Source organism: Carya illinoinensis, chromosome 1, assembly GCF_018687715.1.
Source record: "Carya illinoinensis cultivar Pawnee chromosome 1, C.illinoinensisPawnee_v1, whole genome shotgun sequence".
Classification (NCBI taxonomy): Eukaryota; Viridiplantae; Streptophyta; class Magnoliopsida; order Fagales; family Juglandaceae; genus Carya; species Carya illinoinensis.
Window position 1 is genome coordinate 34,625,221 of NC_056752.1, and position 9,748 is coordinate 34,634,968.

Consider the following 9,748-nt stretch of genomic DNA (forward strand, 5'->3'; position numbering starts at 1 on the left):
ATTTTTAAATTATTATATTTAATATAATCTAAAGCACTTGATTTATATATATTCTGTTAAAAATTAATGAATATATGTAATTAAAAACGAATGAACTAAATTGAAAAATTAGTAAAATTTTTTCGTAAAAAGTAATTCTGTCGATTTAATTTTCAATTAAATGCATTCAAAACATAAAAATATTTTAGAGAGAAAGAAAATGTTGCCAGGGATGAAAGTTTGAGGAATGATTCCGAATCAAAGCCAAGAAGAGAGCGAAGAAAGGCGGCAAAGTCGCATTGGGAACCGGACAGTCTTGGAAAAGTGAATTACCTACTCATCTCCCTCTCTCCGTGTCGTTTACTCTCACTATTCTCCCTACACGTGTACAATTCCTGCCCCACCATTTCCCCGCCATGTGGTTCTCTCTCCTCAACCTCACCATGTTTCTCCTCCAAATCCTCCTCCCTCGCCTTGCTGTGATTTCAAACTTAGTTCGACCCTTTAGCGCCAATGCCCCACTCCTACTGGCACCAAAACTCTCCCCCAGCCCCCAAAAACACGAATCCCCAAAAAGATACGTTCTTTACCTCCTCGCATGTTTTTGCCCTGCCTCTCTTATTTAATTCACATTTTATCTATTATTTTTCAAAAAAATCACTAGGAAAGTACAAGAAAACATGTCACAGCAGCGTCAAGTTATGTATTTTCCTCTCACTCCTCATAGAAAAGCTTACTACTTTGACACGGCATCCAATGATATCTAAAAGTTGTATCTTTCAAATTCTAGAGTCTCGTATCATTGGAAGAACGATATAACCAAAAACCCAAACTTTCTTCTCGAGGAAATCACCGGAAAAGAAGAGAAAATCACAGAACTGTTTGCATGTTATGTTTATGACCCAACGACATATGGTCTTGAATCTTTTGATATAGGAAACCAGATTTTTCTTTTGCTAGAAAGTAAGCTAGAAAGTGAGAGAACATGGCAGGTAATGAGTGGATTAATGGGTACCTAGAGGCCATACTGGACAGTGGGGCTCCGGCAAAAGATGAGCAGAAGCCGACGCCGGTGACTTCGAGGGATACCGGCCATTTCAATCCGACCAAGTACTTTGTGGAGGAGGTGGTGACGGGTGTGGATGAGTCTGACCTGCACCGCACGTGGATCAAGGTGGTCGCCACCCGAAACACCCGGGAGCGTAGCTCCAGGCTCGAGAACATGTGCTGGCGCATTTGGCACCTTGCCCGCAAGAAGAAACAGGTCCTTGTTCATTTTTCCTCTTTTTTATTCTCTCAGAATCTCTCTTTGCTTGAGCTTCGAGAATCTGTTTAGAGTAAATGGGGACTCTTGGTTTTTCAGATAATCAATTGCCTGTTTACTTAGTTTCTGGTTTTTCAGAAAATGAGCCCCCTTTGATCTGTCCATGGAAATGTATCTATCTATGCATGTGTACGTCGGTGTATTTTTTTACGTGGTGAACGTAAACGTGTTTTTGGAGATTTACCAATGGGGGAGAAGCTTTTTAGAGAATTGTGTGAATATCTGTGACTTTTCCACGAGATGGGTATTTTTAATCTGTCTGCCTCTCTCGCTGTCTGGAGTGTGCTGTGGATGAGAGGTTTGTTGGTTCTTGAGGAGACTAGGCGACTTTAAATAGGTTTATTCATATACCAGATACCTTGCTCTTTCTATGCCATTAGGTAGTTTTCGATGGATTTCTTGGATGGATAGAATTGGGTGAATACCAAAGCAATTTTTTCTTTGTTGAAATGGTTGTTGATTTGCTAAAAGATTGTCTTTTTCTTTAATCCTGGAGCATCCTTTCAATATTTAGTATTTACTAATCCAAAATTTGTCCTGTTTTGGTATGATATAAAAGGAAGGAGGTAGCTGTTAATTTCGTAAGTAAAATTTTAGGACTTAGTACTAGAAATAAGTGTATTTATCAATTGGTTCTGTCTGTATTGGTGGTTGGATCTTTCGATGATACGCCATTTAGCTGCTTGGGGATAACAGTACCCAGAACGTGAAGTTCATAGTTCCCTGTTCAAAATAGAAGCAATGACTAGACGCCACCATGGATTTGAACTGAGAAATTCCTATCTGCATTGGCTATATCAGTTTAAATTTCAGAAAAAGGAGACTTTTTACCCCCAATATTGTTCTTGGGTGTTTTAACTGAAGTTTCCATCTAAAGGTGTGGGTTCGGCCACACCAAGAAACTCAGTACGTGGTTACCTTTTTATCAGAGGGTAATAATTGCAAGATTAATAAGCCAAACTTGTAAAATTCATGCAGTTGGAATGGGAGGAACTTCAACGTTTGGCAAACCGAAGATGGGAGCGAGAACAAGGACGCAAGGATGCAACAGAAGACATGTCCGAGGATTTGTCAGAAGGAGAAAAGGGGGACGGTTTGGGGGAGATGGTGAATTGTGATACTCCCAGGAAAAGGTTCCAGCGAAACATCTCGAATTTGGAAGTATGGTCAGATGACAAAAAGGAAAAGCGGCTTTATATTGTTCTTATCAGGTATGATTCGTTCTAGTCCATATTGACTGCGAGAAATTTTTGTTGTAGTTTCTTTCTAACTATATAAAAGTTGTTTACGTTGATATCTTTGCTGTCATTAAACCTTTTGTATTTCCCAACCATATTTTTAAGAGTGTGTAATTTACTATACTGGCTTCTTAGACCTTCTAGAATGATATTTAGTGCCGTTTCAAATAAACCTTGTCTATGCTTTAAATGCTCAATCTAGATTCTGGGAAGATGGGGGAAATAAGAATCAGTTTGGGACTATCTCCATCATGCTTACAAAATTAAAAAAAGGCACGGCTTTATTTTCATAATTATTTGCTTCTGCCCCCCATCCCCTCCTGTTCTCTTTCTGCAAGGGGTTGGGCATGTGGTCTGTTCCTAGAGATCAAAAGGAGCACCAGAGGTGAAGCCAAAAAATCAAGATGGCAATGAGTATACATTTCCAGCCATGTAATATCAAGAGATTAATCTATCGAGACAAACCTTTTAAAATTCATTGAAGAAGAGCTTCTTTCTGTAACTACTCCTGCTGTGACATGCTTTCGGTTATCAAAGTGTGAAAACCATGGATATATTTACTATACTGCTTACATCCTCAGAGGGCTGCTTGCTAATGCACTCCTACTGTCGCTACTTACATTCTGTTTAAGAAACATAGGCATCTTAGATATAGTTTCTAACTGCAACATTCTTCATGGCCAGTTTGCATGGTTTGGTCCGGGGAGAAAACATGGAGCTTGGTCGAGATTCTGATACTGGTGGACAGGTACCTTGGGGCTGTTGAATTCTTAAAAAAGAAAGAAGTGATAATGCGTCTGGATCCCATTTAAATTTCTCATTGAATGGACAGTTTATTCTTAAAGAATTTACTTTCAGGTCAAATATGTGGTTGAGCTTTCTCGTGCACTTGCAAGGATGCCTGGGGTGTATAGGGTAGACCTTTTTACCCGCCAAATCTCATCACCTGACGTTGATTGGAGCTATGGGGAGCCAACAGAGATGTTAACTGCTGGCCCTGAAGATGGTGACGGTAATGATGTTGGAGAGAGCAGTGGGGCATACGTTATAAGAATTCCATTTGGTCCCCGCGATAAATACCTCCGAAAAGAATTGCTTTGGCCATATATTCAAGAATTTGTAGATGGAGCTCTGGCTCACATTCTTAACATGTCAAAAGTTTTGGGTGAACAAATTGGTTGTGGCCATCCTGTATGGCCATATGTAATTCATGGACATTATGCAGATGCTGGTGATAGTGCAGCTCTTCTTTCAGGTGCTTTAAATGTCCCAATGGTACTGACAGGACACTCTCTTGGGAGAAACAAGCTGGAACAGCTTCTTAAGCAGGGGCGTCAATCAAAGGAGGACATCAATTCAACATACAAGATAATGAGGAGGATAGAAGGAGAGGAGCTTTCCCTTGATGCTGCTGAGCTTGTTATTACAAGCACTAAACAGGAAATTGACGAGCAATGGGGACTTTATGATGGTTTTGATGTCAAACTTGAGAAGGTGTTGCGTGCCCGTGCTAGACGTGGGGTTAATTGCCATGGGCGATACATGCCAAGGATGGTGGTAAGAACGCAGCTTTTTTGTTTTTCTTTGACATCTTGTTATCAAGTAATGACTCTTTATCAATGAAGTTTGGAGCATTGAGATTAAATGAAGGGTTAGATGGAAGAATAAGAGCGTAGTAGAAGTTATGTTTCTCTATTCTTGTCCTTGACTCCTCTGGATATCACTTGCAGTATGCCCCAATGGTTATAAATTTAACAGTGTTATACTCCAATTCACAAAAAGTCCTAAGAAAAACAGTATAAATTTATGTCTCAGAAGCTTATTACTTCTGAAAGTCCAAAAAAGAACTATCAATTTATTTGCAGGTTATTCCTCCTGGAATGGACTTCAGCAATGTTGTGGTTAATGAAGATGACATTGATGGTGAACTCATACAACTGACTGGAGGTACTGATGGATCTTCTCCGAAAGCAATTCCACCAATGTGGTCAGAAGTGAGTGGCTGGTTTGTGTTATGTTTTGTTACTAATTAATATTCTTGTCAATTTTACTGCCTTATGTGCAACATGTTTTGGCAGGTGATGAGGTTTCTTACAAATCCTCACAAGCCAATGATCTTGGCGTTATCAAGGCCAGATCCAAAAAAGAACATAACCACTCTTTTGAAAGCTTTTGGCGAGTGCCGTCCCTTGAAAGATCTTGCTAATCTTGTGAGTTAGCTTGTGCAATTGCACAATTTAACTATTATAAAATATAATCATCAGCTCTCTAGAATGTAATTAGGTGTCTCATCTTGTAAACTTTGTGTACATGGGCATTGCCTAGTTTCATTCGTTTCAATAAAGTTTATTACTTATAAAAAAAAATATATAATCAAGTACTTGTAAAAGTATTAATGTGCTTCTTAACAGACACTCATAATGGGGAATAGGGATGATATAGATGAGATGTCTGGTGGAAATGCTAGTGTGCTTACGACGGTGTTGAAAATGATTGACAAGTATGACCTCTATGGGCAAGTGGCTTACCCAAAGCATCACAAGCAATCGGATGTTCCAGAGATATACCGGCTTGCAGCAAAAACAAAGGTTTATGAAGTTGCTTTGTTAGAATAAACTTATTATGGCTTTACAATGAGTGTCAGCTAAGTGGTTGGATTAATTACAGGGAGTGTTCATAAATCCAGCTTTGGTGGAGCCTTTTGGGCTAACCCTGATTGAGGTTAGTTTTGACCCAATACCATTTTCTCAACATCTCTCGATATGTAAAATGCTTATTTGTATTTTTTTTTTCTTTTTGCCGACTAATGTAGGCAGCAGCACATGGGCTTCCAATGGTGGCTACAAAAAATGGTGGACCAGTTGACATTCATCGGGTAAAGAGTGACCTTGATAACTTCACTGATCATATGATAAAAAAGTATAATTATAGAATGAACTTCCCTCGCATGCCATTCACCTAGAAGGCAAAGAAAAGAAACCGAAAAGAAAATTGAACCAATTTTTGTTTGAATAGATTTCAGCAGAATTCTAAATTAACTGATGCAAATTAAAAAATACAGTGATTTTGTTGACTATGACCATATTTTTTATTGTGCTTGATAGGCCCTGAATAATGGTTTGCTTGTGGACCCCCATGATGATCAAGCAATTGCTTCTGCTCTGGTTAAATTGTTGTCAGAGAAGAACTTATGGAACGACTGCAGAAAGAATGGTCTGAGGAACATACACTTGTTCTCATGGCCTGAACACTGCCGAACCTATTTGACTAGGGTAGCAGCCTGTCGCATGAGGCACCCACAATGGCAAACTGATACTCCAGAGGATGACATGGCTGCTGATGAGTCTCTCAATGATTCACTTAAGGATGTACTAGATATGTCACTTAGGCTCTCAGTTGATGGGGACAAATCTTCACTGAATGGATCTCTTGACTTAGCTGTGGCAACTGGTGACCCGGAGCTGCAAGACCGAGTGAAACAAGTCCTGAGCAGGATAAAGAAGCCTGAATCTGTCCCAAAAGATTTTGAATGCTCCCATAAGTTGCTTGAGAATGTGGCAAGCAAGTATCCCATGTTGAGGCGGAGATGTAGGTTAATAGTTATCGCACTTGATTGTTATGACAGCAATGGAGCTCCTGAACAAAATATGATTCAGATAGTGCAAGAAATAATTAAGTCTGTTCGTTTAGACTCTCAAACAGCAAGAGTCTCTGGCTTTGCTTTATCAACAGCTATGCCAATGTCTGAGACAATAGAGTTTTTGATGTCAGGGAATATTCAAGTAAATGAGTTTGATGCTTTGATTTGTAGTAGTGGTAGCGAAGTGTACTACCCTGGCACCTATTCCGAAGAAGATGGAAAACTTTTGCCTGATCCAGATTATGCATCACATATTGATTATCGTTGGGGTTGTGAAGGTTTAAAGAAAACCATTTGGAAGCTGATAAATACATCTGAAGGTGGAGAAAACTCCTACGAGTCTTCCAGCCCCATTCAGGAGGATGTGAAATCAAGCAATGCGCATTGCATCTCATACTTAATAAAGGATCCTAGAAAGGTAGTTGAAATTTATTAATGCTAGTGTTGGCAGTAAAGAAAGTTCTTTGCTTTAATTGGACTTTTCATGGTGATCCTGATTCACAGGCAAAGAAAGTGGACGATTTGAGGCAGAAGCTTAGGATGCGGGGGCTACGTTGCCATTCAATGTACTGCAGGAGCTCAACAAGACTGCAAACTATTCCTCTCCTAGCATCTAGAGCACAGGCTCTCAGGTACATACAGTTAGGAGCACGGGGCAATTTCATAAAAGTAGACCTATTTTTGTTTGGGTTTAGATGAGTCTTCATTGTTGATAGCATTTGATCAGCCATTCTTTTCTCTTAACCATTGCTTAAACTAAGGCTATTAAAGTTCGAACAGAATCAAGGGATTGAAAACAATCTCAAGGCTATTAAAGTTCGAACAGAATCAAGGGATTGAAAACAATCTCAAGAAAGAGTGGTTAGTGACATATTCCCTTACGAGTAAGAACCCTTTTCTAAGGCCAAAAGATAACAAAATGGCTCTTCCTCACTTCCCCACAGAAAGCATGTGTCACCCTTCTGTTTTTAGACAATAATTATATTACAGATAGGCAGTCTACAGGCAATTCTCATCTCGATTTAATGAGTCATTTTTCAGTTTTCTCAAAGCAAATTTCCAAAGTCGAGCGTCAGATTTATTTGATTCCATAAATTATACATGACCGGAGAAGGATGATTGTTACATAATATTTTATTTGTGGTGAGCTCTAATTGGGGACAGAAGTTGCAGGTGGATAGAATCCTGCGGCTTTCTTCATCCTAAAATAAAATTATTTGGATGCTTTCCAACTTATTTACTCTAAAAACAATATGAATCAATGATACACTCTGGTCTAGCAGAGAACAAAATTCTTCACTAGATGATACAAGTTGTCATTTGCTTTCTTTCTAAAACAAGAAAGATCATCGTTTTGGTTAATAGATCATTTGGCAGATGAATGTGCGAGTGATTGGCCTATATAAGAATCTGTTGGTGCAGCACAGAGCAACCAAATTGCAATGTCCAATGGGGAACGACTATAACCGCACTGTTAACTATTTCTCATAATTTCTGATTGTTAGATACTTTTTTGTCCGCTGGAGATTGAATGTTGCAAACATGTACGTGATCCTCGGTGAAAGCGGAGACACTGATTATGAGGAACTGATATCTGGGACTCATAAGACCATAATCATGAGAGACGTGGTACCTAAGGGTTCGGAAGAGTTGCTCAGAACATCAGGAAGTTACCATAGGGACGACATTGTTCCTAGTGAAAGCCCATTGATCACCACAATTAGTGGGAAAGGAAAGTCCGATGAGCTTGCCAATGCCTTGAAGCAAGTCTCTAAAGCTGCTGCTTGAATGTAAGGTGGTATGTGGTCTGTATTCTTTGTTGAATACAATTATCTTTTTTGACCATATAATGGCATGAAATTATCTGTAACTGGAAGCATTTTCTGATGTGGGGTTTATGGCAAAATGTAGCTAGATAATACCTCCCATTGTCTCAAGATGCTTATGTTGATAAAAAAAAAAAAAAAAAAGGTCTGTAGTGGCCAAATATTTTTCCCCGATTCTGCTCTCCCACCCCTGCTCCCTCTCCGTTGAGCTGACATAATTATCTGCAGAGTTTTTGGCTGGAACTTGATAGGGGTATGCAGGCTTTTATAAATTCCTTGGATAAGACAGAAGCATTCGATGCATATAATATTTAAAAAAAAAAATGACAAAATGCCATAGAGATAAAGATGAAGGTTTGTGAATTAAGTTTTCCGATCATATCGTTTCAGTGGCGAAGCATGCAACATGCAAATTCCTCGATCAAAGTATATATAAACAAATAAAAAGAAAAAACATTCCCTCCCCTCTCCCTCTTTCTCACCTCTCTCCCCACGTGGGATGGAGGCAATATGACATCGACATGGCACAAGGTACTGACCCCTCTGTCGGGAGAAGTCTAAATATTGAAAATAATTATTTCTCATTTTGTATGAATATGTTAGAAAGTAATTGAATAGAGAGTAATATAAAGCAAAATCATAAACACATAGAGTTGAGAATTTTTACATGAAAAATCCTTCAATATAAAGGGAAAAACTATTGGACTTAGTTCAATTAAAACTTCCACTATCAATAATAATGTGTATACAAATGTTCTCTCTAGATAGTACTAGAGACATAATCAATAATGATCTGAAGAAAAATACTTTCTTGACAACCAGACAGTGTGATTAGAAGAGATTTCACTTAGAGATGTGTTACTGTTCATGATCTCGAACACATAAATATTGCTCTAAATCCGATCTCCACTGTCTAGATTGTAGTCTTGAGTCGTGAACGTGCCTGCAAAATTTCATCTCAATCGGACCATAGACAACTCCGATCAAAGTGTTTGATTGAAGCTGGACGAGTTCCTCTTTTTTGGCTTTCTTCCTCTCCCCAATCTCTCACACGGGTTTTCTCTATTTTCTTCTCTTGTTCTTTCTCTGCTTCTCTACATAGCAGTATCACTTAGGTTTTAAAAAACCTAATTAAATTGAGCCCTCTCTCCATGTGGGCCTAACGGAACCCAAATGGGCCATCCTCTATATATGTGGGCTCTGATACAAAATTTCCCCTTACACGTCGGGCTCTAGGTCGGAGGCAACAACAATCCGTTTCTCCTATAGACTATTGGGTCGAAGACTATTGGAAAACCCGGGTTTTGATAGTAATATTGGGTGGTCTTGGGCCTCTTTTAACCTTAAAAGCTAGTTCAAGATGTGAGGTTTTTCCTCATACTTATAAACTGACTACCAGCTCCTTCCACAACTGATGTGGGACAATCCCACCACCCTCCGCATTTAATGATGAGACATAAAGGGAAGTCTATGGCATGGTTATGCAAAGGGCTTGGAGGTGTTAAGGTCTCCCTCCCTTTTTGATCGTTCAAGTGAATTGGTCACTTGACATTGGCTTCCATGAAAAGTTTGGGTGGATTTTTCTTCGTCTATTTTTCTTTCTTTTTTAGAAAATTTAAAACAATCCTTATTGTTGGCTCAATGATGGATTGGCTGGTGAACTCTCATATTGAATTCTTCACTCCTATTGATCAAATCACTCTCCTTTATGTAAATAGATTGATGTAGATCGTTACTACTA

The 9,748-nt window shown here is 39.0% G+C and overlaps 1 protein-coding gene across 1 annotated transcript; it reads left to right on the forward strand.

Annotated features, from left to right (window-relative positions):
- The first annotated feature begins 372 nt into the window (after window positions 1-372).
- LOC122315972 (probable sucrose-phosphate synthase 2) lies at window positions 373-8,132 on the forward strand. The gene is made up of 12 exons (XM_043132357.1): window positions 373-1,243; window positions 2,282-2,514; window positions 3,226-3,289; window positions 3,400-4,098; window positions 4,407-4,535; window positions 4,620-4,751; window positions 4,953-5,129; window positions 5,209-5,262; window positions 5,354-5,416; window positions 5,646-6,599; window positions 6,686-6,813; window positions 7,687-8,132. The coding sequence occupies exons 1-12, from the start codon at window positions 965-967 to the stop codon at window positions 7,967-7,969; spliced, it is 3,195 nt and encodes a 1,064-aa protein (XP_042988291.1). The 5' UTR covers window positions 373-964; the 3' UTR covers window positions 7,970-8,132.
- Window positions 8,133-9,748: the final 1,616 nt, after the last annotated feature.